Source organism: Nerophis lumbriciformis, linkage group LG11, assembly GCF_033978685.3.
Source record: "Nerophis lumbriciformis linkage group LG11, RoL_Nlum_v2.1, whole genome shotgun sequence".
Taxonomy (NCBI): Eukaryota; Metazoa; Chordata; class Actinopteri; order Syngnathiformes; family Syngnathidae; genus Nerophis; species Nerophis lumbriciformis.
In genome coordinates, this window is record NC_084558.2 from 19459767 (window position 1) to 19481408 (window position 21642).

Below are 21642 nucleotides of genomic sequence, written 5' to 3' on the forward strand. Positions count from 1 at the left end.
CAGGAAGCAAACTTGTCCAAAAGGTGGCGCCATTGCACAAACAACAACACACCTTTTTAGTGTCTGTCGGTGTAATATGGAAACTATTTGTTGAATACCAAACAATATGGCCGTTAGTGAAGAAAAAACAATCAATTATCCGCACTGTTTTATAAGCCGCAGAGTGCAAAGCGTTGGAAAAAAGTAGCGGCTTATAGTCCGGAAAATACGGTAGTTTAGTTGAGCTTTTAGCAGGTGTTCTTACGTGTTATCACTGTAGCTTATTACCATAGCAACATAGACACAATATTGTAAGTCCAGTGGTTTTAAAAGGTTGAATCTCTCTGCAATTCCATGATGTTGTTTGTCTGGCCAGGTTAGACAAGTAGCACCCACCTAAACTCTGACCTTCCATAAATAACAACCATTCAAACCACATCATTCTTGCATGTTGGGTGTGAAATCAATATATGACCTTACTGAAGGGAAATATAGTCAAAGGCAAATTCCCTTATAGTTTTGTCTTTTAACCAACCATCTTGTATGAAGGAGTTCTTCCAAAGAAATCTTGCTAAATTCGGGATTTATCAGGTTCAATTCCATATTTTATTGGTTGTAGATCTCCTCACACGGATGCATGGGGTGTGCTCCTGTTGTCTTCCTTTAGTTAACCAAGGTAGAGCAAAAAAAGATTGAAAGGTAGCGGTAAATATCCTGAGGTATGTTGGGGGAACATGGCTCCCGGCCAAGCTGGTGTACTGACGGTCAGTGTGTGTGCATTAATGGCCACCATAAAATAGACATGGAGTTATGATCAGTGGTATACCTGAAGGCTGATGCAGATCTCACTGAACATCACACTGGTGTTTGTGGTTCTTCTCTAGGAAGCTTCTGCTGCATATTAGTGGTAGAACCTGTCATGATTCCATTCAACTTGTACACTTTTCTTTGTCGCCTGTTGAATGTGGAGCAGACGTAGAGGACAACAAGGATTTGTTCAACAAGGTTTCTATCACAGTTTATCTTTGTCCAGCAGCTCCTCCAGTTCATTCTGGATGTCCGTCGGCAGCTCCAGAGGAGGCAGGTCATCCAAACACAGGTCCTCCTGAACAGGCATCTCCAGCGGGGGTAGCTGAGGGATCGCAATCTCCTTTCTATTTCCTGTACTTTTTCTCTCTTGGCTGCCCCCCGTCGCCATGGCGCCCCCGGCTTGAGGGAGCACCCAGAGCTCGGAGCGCTCCACAAAGTCTGCGCCCTCCGCCCTCATGCGGGTGTTTTCGGATTGTAGCCTCTTGTTCTCAGAGGTCAGCCGCTGGTTCTCGTCCATCAAATGGTTGACCAGGCGCCTCAAGTCTTCGATGGTGGTCTGTTGTTCTTCCAGGCGAGTTTTATCATCTTTTGTGGTCTTCGAGCCAGGACAGGGCGTCAAAGATTGGAGGTTTCCTGTTTGTCGAGTCTGAAGCTGGTAGAGTAGAGTGTCGTATTCTCTGTCGCTACCTCCTCCACACGCTACAGCTGAGTTGTGGGGCTGATGCTCATCCGCTGACTGGGATTGTGGGAGGAGAGCCGGGCTGTTGGATGTCGGGACAGTAACAGGTCGAGCTTTTGTGGCCTCCCGTCGGGTTTCCCTCTTCCAGCGCTCTTGGATGAGATGCTGCTGTTTAATATGACTGTCCCTCTGCAACTCCATGGACACACGAGCCTGCAGCCACACAACATCAACAGCAGAGTCAATGCTGACACAATTTGTACAAAAAGTGACATTTTGTTTTGTTCTTGATTAACCCGATAATAAGTTTATGCCGGTACGGCAGTAGATCCCTGGCTTTCTTTGGATATGGGTGGCATATGGACAAAGCAAAAAGAGCCTTTTAGGTTTTGATGAACCTTATGTATAAAATAAATAAATCACAGAGCGCCTTATTTTTTTTTAGTTAGTTACACTTTATTTTGAACATGCATACAATACAATTACAATGTAATGCAGCCTATATTTCCAGTTGTTTCATAACAGCACGTCCGAAAAGGAGTAGGAAGAAGCAGAGCTTATTTAATCCTGCCCCTTTTCATATCATAGCAGTTTTATTCCATTTCTTTGTTCTCGGTTTGTGACACAACAGTGAATAAATAAGTACATTAATTATTACACAATAAGTGAGTAAACAAATAAATACATAAATAAATATTAGACATATACACAATAATTAAAGTTCTCATAAATAAATAGTTAAGTAATTTATGGTTCATCTAGGACAGGGGTAGGGAACCTATGGCTCTCAAGCTAGATGTGGCTCTTTTGATGACTGCATCTGGCTCTCAGATAAATCTTAGCTGACATTGCTTAACACGACAAGTAACGAATAATTTCGCTGGTAATAACAGTGTTAAAAATAACGTTCAAAATATAAAACATTCTCATGCATTTTAATCCATCCATCCGTTTTCTACCGCACCTGTTCAAGAAGTCGCATTAATGGTAAGAAGTATTTTATTTATTATTGTAATTGAACACAAACATTATGTTAAAATGTTATAATCATATTTATTACTACAAACATACATTTTTAAGTGCAAATAATTGTGCAGGGACATTCAGTGTTTCAAGCAAATATTATAAAAAAAAACAACTTACAGTTCAGTGTCTTTAAAGGGAAAAACATCGAGTGTAAAACAATGTTAATTTTGACAGATTTTTAAATTAGTTTCAGTTATAGTCTTTTGACCAAAATGTGTTTTAGTCATGTGTTAGTCATCTAAATTAATTTAGTTTTAGTCGATGAAATTCCTAAACATTGGTCTTGAAAGGACTTTTATTAATTGTTATTGCAGAGCATCTCAAAAACTGAATTCACAACAAGACCTGCACTCCATCAATATTTCAATAAGAACATTTCACACACACACACACACACACACACACACACACACACACACACACACACACACACACACACACACACACACACACACTACTAGAGGCAGCACGGTGGACCAGGGTTTAGTGCGTGTGCCTCACAATACGAAGGTCCTGAGTTCAATCTCAGGCTCGAGATCTTTCTGTGTGGAGTTTGCATGTTCTCCCCGTGACTGTGTGGGTTACCTCCGGGTACGGGACAAGCGGTAAAAAATGGATGAATGGCTGTTAGCTTCAGAATAACAATGTTATTAATAAGAATAAGAGACTTATACTCTAAAAATGTTAGTCTTACTTAAAAATTCATCCATCCATTTTCTACCGCTTGTCCGTTAATGCACGCATTTAGTTGGATTCAGTGTTAAAAAATATTATATGGCTCTCACGGAAATACATTTTAAAATATGTGGCTTTCATGGCTCTCTCAGCCAATAAGGTTCCCGACCCCTGATCTAGGAGATGAATGAGAGTATCTTTTTTTTTAAAGGGTTCAAGATGTTTACCATGATTCTTCTTCTTTGTATTTAGCTTAAAACGTTTCTTAAACTTAATCATATTAGTGCTTTGTTTGATTTCTTTGCTTAATCCTTTCCATAATTTAATTTCACATACTGATATGCTAAAGGTTTTAAGTGGTGTACGTGCATATAGATGTTTTTTTAAATTAGATTTGTATGCGTTATATTTCTCTTGTTTTTTTGAGAAGAATTGTTGTACATTCTTGGATAGCAGGTTATAGTTTGCTTTGTACATAAGTTTAGCTGTTCGAGAATGCACAAAGTCGTTGAATATCAATATTTTTGATTCAATAAATAAAAGGTATATTCTCTATATCCCACATTATGGCCAATTCTGTGATTCCATCCGCGGTTACGTTAACGCGGAAATCATATGGCCTAACCTTTTTTTGTTGAGTTCAATGATTATTGATTAGACATACTAGCCCTGCGTCAAAAAAAAAGTACAAAACCCAAAATCAGTGAAGTTGGCACATTGTGTAAATCGTAAATAAAAACAGAATACAATTATTTGCAAATCATTTTCAACTTATATTCAATTGAATAGATTGCAAAGACAAGATATTTAATGTTCGAACTGAGAAACTTAATTAGACTTTTGCAAATAATCATTAACCTAGAATTTAATGGTAGCAACACGTTGCAAAAAAGTTGGCACAGGGGCAGGCATTTTTACCACTGTGTTACATGGCCTTTCCTTTTAACAACACTCAGTAAACGTTTGGGAACTGAGGAGACACATTTTTTAAGCTTTTCAGGTGAAATTATTTTCCATTTTTGCTTGATGTACAGCTTAAGTTGTTCAACAGTCTGGGGTCTTCGTTGTAGTATTTTAGGCTTTATATTGCGCCCACACATTTTCAATGGGAGACAGGTCTGGACTACAGGCAGGCCAGTCTAGTACCCGCACTCTTTTACTACGAAGCCACGCTGTTTTAACACGTGCAGAATGTAAATAAAGTATCTTGTCTTTGCAGCCTATTCAATTGAATATAGGTTGAAAAGGATTTGCAAATGATTGTATTCTGTTTTTATTTACCATTTACACAATGTGCCAACTTCACTGGTTTTGGGTTTTGTAGTTACCATGGTGACATCTCAAACTTTTAGTAGATGGCTATTTTTTCACTCATTCACTCATCTGTTTCACTGTTACAAGCAGGTTGCAAAGCCGCCCATTAGTTTTTGTAACATGTAATTGTTTACACTCCAGCAAGAAGCACCACCAACCATTGCCGAGAAATTCTTCTTTTTTGCTGTCTTGCTCATTATCTTTGTGTTTTCTGACAGTGCGGAGTGCGGGATCTCAGGCGCATGGCTTATTAAAATATAATTTGCATATTTAAATGGAGGTATGGACAGGGAGTAACAAGCCACTCCAACATGTGCGCTCAATTTTATATTGAACGGGACGTACAAAAGAAATGTGCTTGGATTAATGTGTGCACTTCTGATTTTTTTGTGCGGAACAATGTTTTCTGGATTTGAGCGTACACCATTTTTTTTGTAGGAAAATCCACGCAGGTCTCTTTTTGGTTCAGAGACCAGTTTTTGGCAGTGAGGACAAATCTCCTACACTGCTGACAAGAACTCACTTAAAACCCCAATGAAAAACAAAAGGTGCTTACCTGCTTACAGTCTGTTGTCTTCATCGCTTCTGTCAGAAGTTCTGCAAAAGACAGAGCAGGGTCAATAACTTCACATGATCTACAATGGGATTATTGGTACAGTTGGCAGGTTACAACCGAGATATGATACAGTTATGTAACAAATGAAAACATTACATTCAAAAACTGCAGAATTCTAACATACAATGTATTACATGGTACTAGTAGTGATTTAGGTTCGAACAAAGTTGCATTGAAGTACATCAGGTTTACAATTTAAGTAAATTTATTTAAACTAGGGATGGGCGATATGGCCTAAAACCTTTGTCGCGATATATATTAGATCCTCTTACGAGACCGATATATATCACGATTTATTATTTGGTATATAGATAATAATAGAAGCATTTCAAAAAGGGTTACAAATGCTCCTAATTTGGCTGCTGACATATGCAGTAACAAATTGCGTTATTTCTAGTTGTAATATTTTGTCAAAACTATTATTAATCTACTTGCTAATATACTGTTAATATTTGGTTTCTTTCTGTTGTAACATGGTTCTATCTACACTTCTGTTAAAATGTACTAAGAACTAACTATTCTGTTGTTTGAATACCTTACATTAGTTTTGGGCAATAGTACATACTTGCTATCGATCCAATACCAAGTAGTTACAGAGGCAGTATAGGTGATACTGATACTTAATGATCATTGAATGATTACATTTTTGATCACAGTTATAATCAGACAAAAACACAATATACCAAAACACAACAATACCAATTAAATATGAATTATTCATTACTATTGGATCTGATCTAAATTCTATGGTCTTTGCCTTTAAAGTCCTCCTGTGTCCAGGGACTTATTTCCCGAGTTTATAAACAACAAAAATGACAAAAACATTTTTTGAAGGTAAAAATATTGATTTATTGACCATATAATATTATTATACTGGCAATAGTTGTCTCAATCAGCCCAACTTTGTCGACTTTTTCCTTGCCCTGATGTGGGATCTGAACTGAGGATGTCGTTGTGGCTTGTGCAGCCCTTTGAGACACTTGTGATTTAGGGCTATATAAATAAACATTGATTGACTGATTGACATTTAAGAGTGCTAGCTTGCAGTTAGCGGTTAGCTTATCCTCTAGCTACCGGTATTCCTTGTCCTTCAGTAATAATGATTCTTGCAAGAAACATTATTTGCCGCCATGAAGGCGAGGGTTACTGATTTAGAAGTGGCTTAGCACTGTGGAGGGTCGTTAGCCACTAACAAGAATTATACAGTGTATTGAAGAAGCGTTTGTTAACTTGTCACTGTCAAATTTGCAAACAGAGCTACAATGTGTAATTAACATGCATTATCATAATTTGGGATAGTATTAAAAGCTCTATGTCAGCAAATATTTATGTAATTTATATCGTATATGAGCTATATTGCGCAACCTTAATTTAATCCCCCACCTTCTCTGGATTTAGGTCGGTGAAACCTGGGTAATACTGTACTGTATTACAATACTGTGTATATTATAAGAATGTGTCTAAGGTATAGAAGTTTAAATCCACTGCAACAATTTTGATTTGTATATTTTTTTAAGTTTCCCAATCTGTTTTTGAAACATGTGCCTTCAATATAACTAGTTTGGTTTGACAGACCGGAAAACACAATGAAGCCTTAGAATTGCCATTTCAAATTTGACAATTATACTTCAAAAGTTGAGTAATTAATTGAAATCCTTGGTCAAAGTATTCACTTACTCCATGCAAACAAAACTCCCTGGCTACTGACACTGTATCCTGTATTTCAAGACAGTTTTGTAATGATTGTTTGTAAAATAAAAATGTCAAAAAAGGGTCCAGCATGCACCGTTTTCCTTTGCTTCATTACAGCAGCACTTCCTTGTCTTTATGACAAAAGCCCACCCATCAAGCAACATAAACATGTTCTCACAATTTCACGAGCTATTCAATGTGTCAGTAATCATTATATAATCAGTAACCATTGCCACAGCAGACCGGGTAAACCATTGTCTTTTGGGTCAAGTGAGGTGTCAGTCAAAGGTTTACAGTTCAGTGTTTATTAGGTAACGTGAAGTTGCTAATGCATCCATACTACATGAATTAACTATCAACACTATGTGGAAATTATGCTCATATGACAGCAATGCTAGAAATGTGCAGCAGCAATTATTGTGTGTTAATGTATGTAACTTAAATGTGCATTTGGGATACTGTGTGAGGCTTTGAAATGGGAGTTGCATTCATGTTTATAAGTCCAGCCTATCTGTTCACTGAGCATGCAGTTATATAATGACGTACAACCTGCCTTAGAACGCAAATATAGAACAACGTAAAATAGTAGAAAATGGTGGGAACGGCAAGGGGATGACTTAAGTTTATTTTTTATTTTTGCAACTGTCGTTTAGTGATCGTGTGCGCAAAACGTTCACCCTAACGTAATGCCAAAGTCTTTCTATATTATTTTTTAATTAAAATAAACCCCTATGCATTTACATCAATTTCTGTGTAGTTATTTACAAAACTTTTTTGTAATGTGTTGACTAATTTTCTTCATTCATCATTGCTTCCTAAAGTTGTTGGTAATTTGGTTCAGCCCTGTCCACGGACTAGTTCTAGGCCAGTAGTTAGGGACCTTGCTTTCGAGGAACAAAGCTCAGTCGCTGTTTCAGGATGACACAAAGTACTCAAAGTGGAATCCGTCACTGATATTAACACTTTGGAAAACAAAGATCCAAAGAGAACGCAATGCCATTTCTCAAGTGTGAAGTGCAAGAAAGGATGGATGGAAGCCTAAACATCGAGGTTCTACAGAAAACCTACCCACACAGATTAATCACCCACTAGAACTAAGTGGGTGTTTTGGGAGCTAAACGTTGTCAGAACCCATAACAACATAGCACAAATGTTCCCAACCATGAGGACAATAAACAGAAAGAGCAAACAGACATCACAGAGGCTCTGACTACTTCCAGGTTAACCTGACTCTCGCCAGATCCTTGTAGTTCGCTGAGCTCCACACAAGGATCTGGGATCGAGGGCAATGCAAACTAATTCAAGATAGCAACAAATAATGAACCAATCAGGATCGCCGGGCGGGATTTCATAGATGTGAAGTAGCGCCGAAGCGACTGTTTGATTCAAACAACAATGGCGGCACGCAGCCAGGAGTCGTGTGCTGACATTGATTCTGCTATTGCAACTGTTTTGTCGAATCTATCGAATATTAATTATCTAAAAGATGAACAGATAACGGTTTTGAAAGCATTTATTGGTGGCAAGGATGTTTTGGCTCTTCTTCCGACCGGGTTTGGCAAGAGCTTGATTTATCAAATCGCTCCACTGGTGGTGAAGGAAATGGGACGAGTGGAGAACCCAGTCGTTATAATTGTTTCCCCGCTGATTGCTCTGGTAGAGGATCAGATCCGTGAGGCTGGATAATTGGGGATAACAGGCATGCAGCTGGGAGGAAGAAACGAGAACGAAATCCTCCAAGGACATTATTTTCTTTGCACAAACGACATCGATTGTCTACTGACATTGCTGCGTTGTTTCAGTAAAAGTTATCTAACTTTTCGCTCTGTCGTTATCCAATATGTCGGCTGTTCTGTTTTGGATTTCCCAGCATCGCTCTTATCAGCGTCACGGGGTGGTTTCGATATGAGTGGTTGAAGTAGCACGTCATTCAAGATAACGGACAAGTGGTTTATCCAATCACATACAATTTTTTTTTTTACAAGGCCCCGCCTTCTGAAATACATCTCCTATTGAGAAATCCCAGATCCTTGTGTGGAGCTCAGCAAACTACAAGGATCTGGCGAGAGTCAGGTTACCTCCAGGTAGCCCGACCGGGTCTTTGTCAATTTGCCAAAAAAACAAAGCGCCTCTACACCCATCCATCCATTCATTTTCTACCGCTTGTCCCTTTCGGGGTGGCGGGGGGTACTGGAGCCGAGCTCAGCTGCATTCAGGCAGAAGGCAGGGTACAACCTGGACAAGTCGCCACCTCATCGCAGGGCCAACACAGATAGACAGACAACATTCACACTCACATTCACACACTAGGGCCAATTTAGTGTAGCCAATCAACCTATCCCCAGGTGCACGTCTTTGGAGGTGGAAGGAAGCCGGAGTACTCAGAAGGAACCCACGCAGTCACGGGGAGAACATGCAAACTCTACACAGAAAGTTCCCGAGCGCAGCATCGAACCCAAGACCTTCGTATTGTGAGGCAGACGCACTAACCCCTCTGTCACCCAACTGAGAAAAAAACAGAAGGTTGATTGTTGTGATCCCGTATGTACCAGGTTTGTCAGAGAAACAAAAAAAATGTTTCTCCAAACATAGCATCCCAATGCACTTCAAATCCAACATCACCGTCAGACAAAAAATGGTACACCTCAAGGTCCGAATCCTGAAAAGAAAGCTCAGAAATGTTGTTTATGCAGTGCAGTGGAGAATTCAGTGGCCTCTACATTTGGGAGACCAAGCAACTTCTACACCAAATAGGGGGTGCTAATACCCCCGGAGCGTACTTGAAGGCACTCAAGGGAATACATGAGATTAAAACTATTTCGCAGACAATATAATTATTTGATCTTCTACTGTAAATTTACTCCGTTAAAAAGATTTGAGCGGTCCAAAACGTTTACAGTATGTGTACTGTAACTGACAGGCAGAATGTAAAAAGAAAAACATCTTCAAGCTAACAAGGAGTTTCAACTTGTGTGCATTGCAATGATCTGGATGGCTGAGAATTTACACAGAAATAATGTTGGGTTATATAGCACAGTCTTTGTCAGTGAGAGTGGAACACATTTTGTTACGCAACTAACTAATGACCAAAAAGTCTTTGTCGCTGTCATGACTTATAAAACCTACCCGCTGCTTTCCCATGGCAAGAAATCGCCTCTTCATACTTTCCAGCAGCAAGCAAGCGATCTGCCTTCCTGCACTGCTGATGGGCCTAAAGAGACACATAGATACACATGTGAATGCTAATTCAGTAAAGAATAAGCAATTGTGATGCAATGAAACTAAAGTTGCACAGCTGCTGAACAGCGACGAGCTGATGAATGTTTACAATATGGTGGTGGACTATACATTCTCTGGCAAAAAAAACTAAGTGAATAAAAAATTGCAAACGTATGTCACAAGCTTACAATTAATTCTCCGTTCATTCTGAATATGTTTTGACATCAGCATATTGTGCGAGACCTCAATGTACTTTACAAGGGCCTAATTCAGAGGGTATCATCAGGGTGTTTTTTTTAATTTTTTGGAAACATTCCAAAACAAAAAACGGTATTTACAAGAGGTGTCTTTTCCGATTACATGTGAGTGACAAGTAAAAAAGTTAGAGGTGTGAGGCATCATCCTATCTAAAATAATGAGTTAACTAATGCGATTAATCACCCAAAATTTTACAGTAATCATATGCACATGCAGATTAATCACGCTATTTATTTTGACCATAGACAGTAATTAAGTTCATGCATACACTCAAAGTTTGATATAACGCGGTCGGTGGGGTCTATAAAATACTGATCACATTATTCTCAAAATCGCGTTATCTACAAATCCTTATTTTTTACCCTTTTCTTTTCGAAAAAGTTATGTGCTGTAGCTTGGCTGCCTAAACCTCCTTGGTGGATAGTGTCCCCACGTGACGTGAATGGTGGATTGGGCGCCTATGTCACAGAATGGGGCGGGCACTATCCACCAGTAGGTTTGGATATCACTCGGTCGATATTTTGTTCAGTTATTTTTTAGAATTTCTTCTTTTTAGAAACTTTCATACAAATTTACTGTGTAAGTGTTACGATCAGGTCACGTATCTGCAAAGATCGTGTCTACATAAACGCAAAAGATGGCAAGAAGCAGCATGCAGGTAAGAATGCTTGTTTAATTCCAGTACGAGGCACAAAAACATACAGAGCATTAGGCTAGCGTGAAGTTAACTAGAACTCAAATCGAACGACAAGAAATTCTAAGAGTAGCAATGAACATGCGTAACTGTCGCATAGGGTAAACCAACACAGGACATGAGTGGGAGGGACCGGTCATGACAGTACGTTTGTAAATATGTGATAATTTGATGAAAAATAATGCGATTGACTATGGTGGAAAAAAATGGCAGAAAATTCAGGGTTAATTGCACAATTGCGTTATATTACACCGCATTATAGCAAACTTTGAGTGTATGTCATGTGCTCACTGGCAAATTTCACTCCAAAAATACACCCTACTGGACTTCAGATAAAAGTGCTACCAAGTTTTAAAGCAAATAAATGATGTGCATTCAAGTAAACCATTTAAAAACTTCTAATGGATGACATTCTGTCAACAGAATTGCAATTGTGTCCAAATATTGGGGTCTTTTTTTAAATTGATTGAAATTATGAAAGCGAGGATTAACCTGTGATTAGTGTTAAAAAATCATTTGACAGCACAAATATATATTTGCATGAAAAGTGTACAGTAAATATATCAAATGTTTTGTTCTCATTTGCGAGCAACTCAGCTCATATTTGCTCGAGCCTAAGTATTATTACACTGTGTTACTACAGTGTTTAGACAGTGAGCCTGGTTAGTCCAACAGCCTTTGAGTGTCGTTAATACCGTTTTATTATACAAACAGTACCAGTCGAATATGTAGACAGGAAGTAGGTACATTTGTGTATAAATTATCAATCTAATTTTACGTTCTTGCCATATATCACTTTTTTTTGTACTGTATGTTGTTCAAGGTTAGTGGTAGTAGTAATATTTTGACATTTACCACAGACAACACCTGCAAATGATTGAGTATTTAGTATACATACAGTAGGTGCACTTGTCAACCTCAGTCAACTGTGCATCAGCATTTTAAAACGTGTTATCCTTGACGGTAAGGCAGTAAAAAGTCAATTGCAGTTATTCTCAAACTGTGGTACGGGCTCTATCGAGTGGTACGCCAAATAATCACGTGGTTAAAGTAAGTGGTTTTAATTTTCCAATATTCAAACACAGTGTTAACGTTCAAAATGACTGTAGGGTTACAGTGCCTAAAAACATTAAATATACTTGTTATATTATACCTCTGCCTTGTTATTAATGAATACTTAGGCCTATGACACTACCGTGTCTTCATGTTGGTCATTATGGTGGTAATTGGAGAGGCAATGAGTGTTGACTGAGATGGTACTTGGCTAAAAAGTTTGAGAACCACTGTTCAATTGCATTTATTTGAATAATTCAACTACTACTTTACTGTAAAAATGGTGTAAAACCTCGGTTACAAAAATAAAAATAAATGATCCTGTGTTTTCTTGAAAATGACGAAACTGCGAGAGAAAATATTCACAGTGTTTTTTTTAAATGTCCTAAATAAATAAATACTTACTTGCAATACAGAACCGCAATTCTCACGCAGTGTATAACTATAATCAGTTTTAGGTGGAACAGAAACACGGTCATATTAAAACAAGCGAGGTTTTATTCAGTTTGTGAGTTTATGTACTCGTGGCGAACACATCGGTCCATAACAAAACTTGTACACTGTAGCGACAACTGCACCATAAAACCACAGAACCCACATTATCTGGAGGAAAATAGCATGATATAGAGCATGTCAAAGCTACCGGACAACAATTTAGTGAACCGCGATAACAAACAAGAGTGTCGCAAATGCCCGGAGGGAGGAGGCTAATGTAGCTTACCTTTGCGATCGGCAGTAACGTTAGCATGTTATTGCAACATCATGACCGAAACTTACGAGATTGAGCGGACTGTCAACGACCTCCATGCAGCCAATTATTCGATGATTTTCACTCCATGAAGGATGTCTCTGTCCCTCAAGGACTGTCATTCGAATTGAGACACAAAATGTGGGGCGCAAAAATAACTAGAAGACATTTACTGTCGGTGGCACGGTCGCCTCCACCGACTGGGCTGCGTAAAGACGTCGCAACGTCATAGTTACGACAATCGGAAGTAGAATTTATTTCCCTACAAAATAAGATCATTATGCCATAATGCTTTGGCAGTCTTTGCACAAACAATACCTTTACGAGCTTTTATATATTAAATAAGTTGTCAGAGTCTGTATTGTCTCTGACTGGAATAAAATAAATGCAAGATTGGATCATTGTGTTTGCGGAGCCGCTGTGTGTTATAGATTTTAAGCGGAAACAGCACTTAAGCACATTTTGAACTTGACGCTAGTTTGTTTACGTCGTGGGCTGACCAGGAAGTGAATTCTAAATGCAATTCGACGACTATATTGGTCATAAATCACCGGATTGTATATTTATAACGCTTTGACTATTTTTTTTCGTAGCGAACTGTGCAACGTTATCCAGTGTTAGTGAGTATTTTCTGTGTAAACCGCATCAATGAACAACAGAAGCCATACGTGTGTGATAATGACCAGCCTGGCCTCAGTAGTTTTCCTTATGATGGTGTTATATGGCTTCTTTGGCACCCAGCAGGCTAGCAGCTTCGTCTTCCGCCAGGACTACCAGCTGCTGGGCCGGCCGTTGTACAAACTGGACCTGAGCTGGCCCAAAAATCCTGAACTTTTCACTGGGAATGTGTTTGGAGTGGCTGTCAACCAGTATGCTGGTGTGGTCTATGTTGCACAAAGAGGTAACTCTTGACTATCAATCTGGACTGATGTGTGTTATTAACATGGCGTTGATTGCTCCTTTTTAGGTGAGAATGTGCCCAAGGTGCTGGTATTTACATCAGAAGGCGACTTCCTCATGTCCTGGAACACAACCACCTTAGAAATGCCCCATGGTATATTTTTAGTAGATGCCTTGTCAAACCCGACTATCTGGATCACAGATGTGGGAAATGGTCCGTATGGCCACACCGTGAAACAGTACTCGCCATCAGGGAAACTTTTACAGGTGAACCATTGATCCACAAGAAGACTGTTGATATGTATTTGTTAATGACCTCTGCTAAGAATGTTTCCATTGTTTTCAATCAATCAATCAATCAAAGTTTATTTATATAGCCCTAAATCACAAGTGTCTCAAAGGGCTGCACGAGCCACCAACATCCTCGGCTCAGATCCCACATCAGGGCAAGGAAAAACTCAACCCAGCAAAGTTTTAAGTAGAGGTGGGAATGTTTGGGTTTAACCGTTTTTGTCTTTTAACTTTTTTGAACAAGTCGTGCATGCTTATATTTCAAGTCGCCTGGACTACTGCAATGCACTTTATGCTGTCATTAGCCAAAAAGCTCTCTCCCGGTTGCAGTTAGTCCAGAACGCAGCAGCACGACTTTTAACAGGGGCCAGGAAACGCGAGCATATAACCCCAATTCTTGAGGCTTTGCACTGGCTCCCTGTTCATTTTAGAATTGATTTTAATATTTTGCTGTTTGGTTTTAAAGCTTTGCATGGACCGGCACCTCATTATATCTCGGACCTCATCCAAATTTACACTCCTGCGCGCGCTCTGAGGTCCGGCAGCCAGCTCCAGCTTGTGGTGCCCAAGACGAGACTTATAACCAGGGGAGACAGGGCATTCTCTGTGGTCGGCCCTAAGCTCTGGAACATTCTGCCCCTCCATGTTTGAACTGCTCCCACAGTGGAGTGTTTTAAGTCTCGTCTTAAGACCCACTTTTATTCTCTAGCTTTTAACACTACGTGAGTTGTGTAGTCTTCTGTGTTTTTACATTTGTATTTCTATTTATTGTTTTAATTGGTTTTACCATTTCAAATCGTTTTTAATCATATTTGTTTTTATGTTGGTTTTGTATTTATTTATTTAGTTTTTATTCAGTCATTGGTGGAGCTAAGGATAGTATTTGAATCTTGTTTTTAATATTTTTGTGCAGCACTTTGGAAACATTTTTGTTGTTTAAATGTGCTATATAAATAAAGTAGATTGGATTGGTATGGGCAACTCACCATTCAATTACAATTTATTAGCTACGATTAGTTTAAAAATCGATTACTGATGCTTTTTTAATTTATAAATATTGATGTCGTTTTACATTTCTTTTCGTTTCACTAAATAACCGTTTATCACTTGCAACTTTTAAAAACAGGTAATTTGTAAAAAATAAATTCACATGTAAATGTGTGCAAAACTGGAACATAAGTGCAGTTTTGGCAGCTGACATACATTATGCAGAATGTCAAAAGCAATATCCCAATTTCCACCCAGAACAGGCTTTGATAAAAGCAGATTTGATTGATGTGTTTCTGGTTAAATCGGTTTTACCCTCTCAAAGTTAGTGTTCCTCTTCAATGCACTCTTCCTAGTCTAATGGCAGATTCAGAACGTTCTGAATGTGCAAATCATGATTTTTTTAATCAAACAAATCACATGGACATGTCCAGGATCGTTCTGCTGTAGGTTCAATTTGTTCCCTTGCACCCAAAAAAACCCATCTGTAACCGGATTCAACTCTCTATTTAGTATTTAAGCCTTCAGAGCATTGTTGTTCAGTCGTTGCTATTACATATTACATATGTAAACCTTGGCAGAAGGCAGTGTTCTTGTTTACATGCGAGACTGGAAGTGCAGCAAGTCGTATAAAAATCATTTTTTACTGCTTCTATTTGTCAGGTGCTTGGTACGCCAGGGGAAGCTGGCTCTGGGCTCAACCCTTTGCAGTTTGACCAGCCCGCTGAGATCTTCATCCACGAATCTGGAGAAATGTACATAGTGGACGGTGACGGAGGCATGAACAATCGACTCATCAAACTTTCTCTGGACCAGGAAGTATTGTGGGTGCATGGAGAAAAAGGACAAGGTCTTGCTCAGTTCTACATCCCTCATAGTGTAACCGTGGATAACGCTCAGAGGGTGTGGGTAGCTGACAGGGGTAACAAGAGGATCCAGGTTTTCAACTCACTTACAGGGGACTGGCTGGGGTCATGGGGAAGCTGCTTCACTGAGGACGCACCTTACTCAGTCCGCCTGACCCCTAATAAGAAGTACTTTGTTGTTGTCCAGCTCAACACTAATCAGATTTCTCTACTGGATGCACCACCGGTGGGTTTAATTGGCCAGTGCAGGGTGGTCAGTGTGATTCAAATGGCTGATGAAGCCAAGCCACATCTGGTTGACCTGGACCTAAAGTCAGGGGTTCTGTATGTGGCTGAGATTGGAGCCCAGCAGGCGCAGAAGTTCATCCCCTTCAGTCTAGGTGGAGAGACACTGCGATTCAAAAGGAGTCAATGACTAACCACTTTGCTCCGACACTTTGAACGCCAATGAAGTGGTTGGCCACTGAAAAATTGGTTAACCATTTTTTCAGCTACTTGAACCAACAAAGTGGTTAACCATCAATTGGCCACTGCTGTTGTGGCTGACCATGCCACTGACCATTTTGCTCAGCCATTTTGAACACCCACTGATGGTGGCCAATGTATTGTATGTATTATAAACTATATATATATATATATATATATATATATATATATATATATATATATATATATATATAAATATATATATATATACAGTCTTGGCCAAAAATATTGGCACTCCTGCATTTCTGTAAGATAATGCACCACGTCTCCCAGAAAATTGTTGAAATTACAAATGCTTTGGTATTCACATGTTTATTTCTTTTGTTTGCATTGGAACAACACAACCCCCCCCTGGAGTTTGCAAAAACTTACCTGAGGAAGCCAAAATCCTTCTGGTCGAACGCCCTGTGGACAGATGAGACTAAAGTGGAGCTTTTTGCTAAAGCACATCATGACACTGTGAAAAAAATGAGGCCTTTAAAGAAAAGAACACCATTCCTACAGTCAAACATGGTGGAGGGGCGGTATGGCGTAGTGGGTAGAGTGGCCGTGCTAGAAACCTGAGGGTTGCAGGTTCGCTCCCCGCCTCTTAACATCCAAATCGCTGCCGTTATGTCCTTGGGCAGGACACTTCACCCTTTCCCCCGGTGCCGCTCACACTGGTGAATGAATGATGAATGAGTGATATGTGGTGGTCTGAGGGGCCGTAGGCGCAAACTGGCAGCCTCGTTTCCGTCAGTCTACCCCAAGGCAGCTGTGACTACAAATGTAGCTTACCACCACCAGGTGTGAATGAATGATGGGTTCCCACTTCTCTGTGAGCGCTTTGAGTATCTAATAATAGAAAAGCGTGATATAAAATCTAATCCATTATTATTATTATTATAGGTTCACTGATGTTTTGGGGTTGCTTTGCTGCTTCTGGTACTGGATGCCTTGACTGAAATCTGAGGACTACCAAAGAATTTTGGGGCATAATGTAGGGCCCAATGTCAAAAAGCTGGGTCTCCGTCAGAGGTCATGGGTCTTCCAGCAGGACAACGTACCAAAGCATACTTCAAAAAGCACACAAAAATGGCTTAAGACAAACCGCTGGAAAGTTCTGAAGTGGCCATCAATGAGTCCAGATCTAAATCCCATAGAACATCTGTGGAGAGGTTTAAAACAGCAGTTGGGAGAAGGCACCCTTCAAATCTGAGAGACCTGAAGCAGTTTGCAAAAGAAGAGTTGTCCAAAATTCCAGTAGAAAGGTGTAAGAAACTCATTGACGGTTACAGGAAGATTTCAGTTATTTTTTTCCAAAGGGTGTGCTACCAAATATTAAGTTGAGGGTGCCAGTCCATTTTTGGAGTTCTGTGTAAAATAATATCAGCTTTGGCTTTTTGTTTTGTTTTTGTTTGTTTTGTTTTTGTTCCAATACACACAAACAATTTTGTGGAGGACGTGCAGCATTATCTGACAGAAATGCAGGAGAGCTAATATTTTTGGCCATGACTGTATGTATTTGTGTATATATATATATATATATATATATATATATATATATATATATATATATATATATATATATATATATATGTATATATAAATAAAATGTAAAGTATATAAATCAGAAATCAAATTATATAACTTAATACTTGGGTAAAAGGTAATTTATGTTTATTTTGAAAAGTGTTTACTTACATTATTTCTGAGAGGAAATGTTGATATGTACGGACAATGTCAGTACGTAATAAATGAATAGTTTAATTCATTGCACTTAGAATGTGGATGTATTATTTTGCATATTTGTGCTTATTACTACTTTAAATTAAATTGATGTTTCAACAGTTTGATTATCATTAGATTGTTGTCGATGATTGTTTGCTTCAAAATAAAAGATTTACATTGGCAAATGATTACAAATGTATTTTTTTAATTTTTATTTTGACGGGAAAAAAATAACACCCGAACGGTTTTAAAGGTCGGACTTTACCGTTAAAAAATGTTGATTGGTCCACGCATGCGCAAAGTCTATGTAACTTGTGTCAACTTATTTTAGTCTTATGGCAGTTACGCTCGTGCACGTTCTCACTTTTACCACAGTTTAATTTGTTTTGTAATAATTTATATTTCAACAACAATACACTATAGAACCTTACATACAAAACAAACTATAAATGTTTAGGATGCAGTCTTTAAAATGATCACTGTCGCCATGGTGACAATTGACCATTGCTACTAGATCCTTAAGGGGAACTGCACTTCAAAAAAAAAAAAAAATTGCCTATCGTTCATAATCATCATGAGAGACAAGAACACACATGTATGTTTTGTTTGGGGGGCGGGATTTTAAAGGCTTGGAAGATGCGGCTAATGGGAGTCATGGTTGTAGCCATCAAAGCTTTCTAAAACAACTTCAAAACACTCCAACATTTATATACACACTGCAAGTATACTTATAATGTAGTAACACACCTTCATAACAATGTGTATATGTACAGTTTTTCAAACGTATTTTAGTCATTTTAATCATTGCCAAAACAAATTTTTCGGCGCATTGATTTTCGTTTTCATAGCAGCGCAAGTCCGACAATTTGTGTTCCTACTTCCGGATACAAAACGCTTGTGTGTGTTCTAATCATGGCAGACTTGGTAACAAACAGTGAAGATGACTATTTTTGGACAAATGAGGACTCACAACCTTATCTTTTTGAATCTGAATTTATGGAGGATGAACTCCTGCTTCTAGAAGTGAGCACGAAGGAAGAGTGAGACCTTGGACCAGACTGAAGCCGACAGAGTGAGGTAAAAGTGAATGGAAGTTGCAAAATGTGGAACTTGAAGCCAAGGTATTTTGACATAAATGGAGTGCTTACCCATAATTAACTGGAAATAAAACTGCCCTGCCCAGCTGGACCAAACAGACAACTGTCCATCGAGTGAGTCACACTTTATATTGATAATGCTACACGCAGCACGTCATGCGTGTAGCACCACAGACACATACAATGTCTCGCTGTGTACAAACAAAACATGAAACGTGGGCTAATACTTTACAGATACTGTAATATGATTACAGATGATTAAACATACTGTAATATGATTGTGCATTTCAGTCAGTACATATTGGTGTTCTATCACATTGTGTTGTGCATTACAAACTCAAACGTGTTTCGTGCTGATGTAGAAGCTGGCTCATCTCTTGCCATAGTTAGTTTTTACGGCTAATTCCGTAGCACGGCGATGTGTTAGTACGCTAGAAAAACAGTTCCTTAGTGTTCGCTCTAACAATACGGTTTGGTTATTATACAGTTTACGTAACGTAAGTGAAGTATTGTTGACAATTTTTGAATGCATTTTTAAAGTGATTTAGTGGTAGAATTGATTGCTCCCATTAGCTGCATTGCTAGCCACTAAGAACGAGACGATTTTTATATGTTAGAATGCGAAAAAAACAACAAACTTTTTTCTTCTTGTCTTTCATGATTGTGGGCAAAAATGATAATGATATAATAAATATAAATAAAATGATAGGCAAAAACAAAAGAAATGCAGTTCCCCTTTAAGAAAACCCACTTTAAGTCCAATAAATGACAAATGAATCGATCTTTTTTTTTTTTACTAATTTATTTACATACATACAAATTCATTAATTCACAATACTGCCAATTGCAGAGTCTATTTGTTGTGTTAGTCGGCAGATATAGATTTAAGGGAGGTTTCTCCTGAAAAATTAACATTTATTAAAAATGGACTTGGAATTCAGCTGGGAATTTCTTAATCTACACCTTGTTCATTTTGTCATTATTGTTCTCTCTTTTTGATATGCATGCTTGAAACAAAACCCATAACTGCATTACTGAACATAGATGAAGTGTACCTACATTGTAACAGTTATTTTTGCAGTATGTATATTAAAAAGATATTAAAACATAATCACTTTAGCTAATTGCAGCTTCCAATATACTTACTCTACAACTTAATCTAAAAGAGCCTATATTTTAAGGCCCGTTTTGGTCAACTATGCTGTGAATACTAATTGACTTTTTACTTATAGAAATGTGTTAATGCAGTTGAAATCATATTTGTTCAACAGCTTTCTATTAATGAGATATCAATGCTCTCTAAGCGGCTAATGAAATCAGAACAGTAAGAATAATTATTCTCAAGAATTTGAACGGTTTCTTACTAATGTTGTTGTCTACATAGGTCGATATTTTATGCATGTGTCTATATACAGTTTATCATGCTTTTTTTTGGAAATTGAAAAAAGGTTTTTGACAAGTTTGTGACAACTGTATATAATATGTAAATGTAAAAACATTTGCCTAACTTTATATTTTACTTTATTTCTTTTCATTCTCTTTTAATAAAACAACACCCCTGTTTTCGAATGTCAAAGTACTTTGCGAAGTGGTTTGCTTGTACAGTTGCTATGACGATACCAGTAATCTGGCCTACTAGTAGTGGTCGACCGGTACTCTGAGTGGCCCTTTACCACAGAAGTCAATATTGGCATGAAGGGAAACCTTCACAAGACAACTTCAATGTATTATTTACATGATTTATTCCAACATGCATTATTTATTAAAAATATTACTAAGAATTGTCACATAGGAGGCCAGGCCTAACTTAGGTGATTGTAACAACGCATATAAAAACATATCAAAATGGCTCCATATGTTGGGGGCTGGGTGTCCCATCTCTTCCTGCCGATGTATTGTTTATTGTCACTTTAGCATTATTATTATCATTAGTGTTACGTTCTAGTGTTGGCATTGTTGGCCTGGACCCCGGGAGGCAGAATCGGGAAGGCAATGTGCAGGCAAGATGTCAGTTTAATTTGGGAAAACACAGGTAGTGCAAAACAAAACTAGTGCAGCATGGAAGTGCACAGAAGAACACTTCTCAAAGTACAAGGCACAATGACCAAGCACCGACAAGGACCAACAGGTGAAATTAAATAGGCTAGAAAATGGAAAACAGGTGTTCTGTCAGAAAATGAGGAAGCAGCAAACCCAGGAATCCAACGGTAAGTAGAACCAAAATAGGAGCACTAGAACAGGAAATGATAAAACACACAGTAAAAGAGCAAACAAACTTATGTGTGATGCTGACATCCAGTATGCTATCATAAGTAGTGTAACACTAATGGAATTGTCACATTAGCATGGTGACAATCTCTGTTGTCATACTATATAAATGTCTTCCAAAATTCTCTAAAAAATATATGTATTAACCAAATGTACTGCTGGTTGGGACTCAAAAATAAATGTACATACAAATATGTTGTGCTAAAATAAACTAAATTAATATTGAATATGTTTCTTAACTAAACTGTCTGAAACTTCTCTATGTCTTAAGCTC

At 38.4% G+C, this 21642-nt stretch overlaps 2 protein-coding genes across 2 annotated transcripts; one reads left to right on the forward strand and one right to left on the reverse strand.

Annotated features, from left to right (window-relative positions):
• Window positions 1–562: 562 nt before the first annotated feature.
• On the reverse strand, window positions 563–12978 carry nrbf2b (nuclear receptor binding factor 2b). The gene is made up of 4 exons (XM_061967127.1): window positions 12793–12978; window positions 9918–10002; window positions 5040–5080; window positions 563–1681 (listed from the first exon to the last, which is right to left on the reverse strand). Exons 1-4 carry the CDS (start codon window positions 12883–12885, stop codon window positions 992–994), a joined length of 909 nt encoding a protein of 302 aa, XP_061823111.1. The 5' UTR covers window positions 12886–12978; the 3' UTR covers window positions 563–991.
• A 280-nt stretch (window positions 12979–13258) lies between these two features.
• On the forward strand, window positions 13259–17870 carry LOC133610652 (NHL repeat-containing protein 3-like). The gene is made up of 3 exons (XM_061967126.1): window positions 13259–13664; window positions 13731–13930; window positions 15605–17870. The coding sequence occupies exons 1-3, from the start codon at window positions 13412–13414 to the stop codon at window positions 16220–16222; spliced, it is 1071 nt and encodes a 356-aa protein (XP_061823110.1). The 5' UTR covers window positions 13259–13411; the 3' UTR covers window positions 16223–17870.
• Window positions 17871–21642: the final 3772 nt, after the last annotated feature.

Bases quoted from the DNA above. Each gene is read 5' to 3' on its own strand.
- nrbf2b (XM_061967127.1), bottom strand. From the start codon at position 12,885: ATGACAGTCCTTGAGGGACAGAGACATCCTTCATGGAGTGAAAATCAT. The intron at 10,003-12,792 runs GTAAGTTTCGGT...GTGTCTCTTTAG, and splicing joins TTGACAGTCCGCTCAATCTC to GCCCATCAGCAGTGCAGGAA. The intron at 1,682-5,039 runs GTAAGCACCTTT...GTGTGGCTGCAG, and splicing joins AGACAACAGACTGTAAGCAG to GCTCGTGTGTCCATGGAGTT.
- LOC133610652 (XM_061967126.1), top strand. From the start codon at position 13,412: ATGAACAACAGAAGCCATACGTGTGTGATAATGACCAGCCTGGCCTCA. The intron at 13,665-13,730 runs GTAACTCTTGAC...GCTCCTTTTTAG, and splicing joins GGTCTATGTTGCACAAAGAG to GTGAGAATGTGCCCAAGGTG. The intron at 13,931-15,604 runs GTGAACCATTGA...TCTATTTGTCAG, and splicing joins CATCAGGGAAACTTTTACAG to GTGCTTGGTACGCCAGGGGA.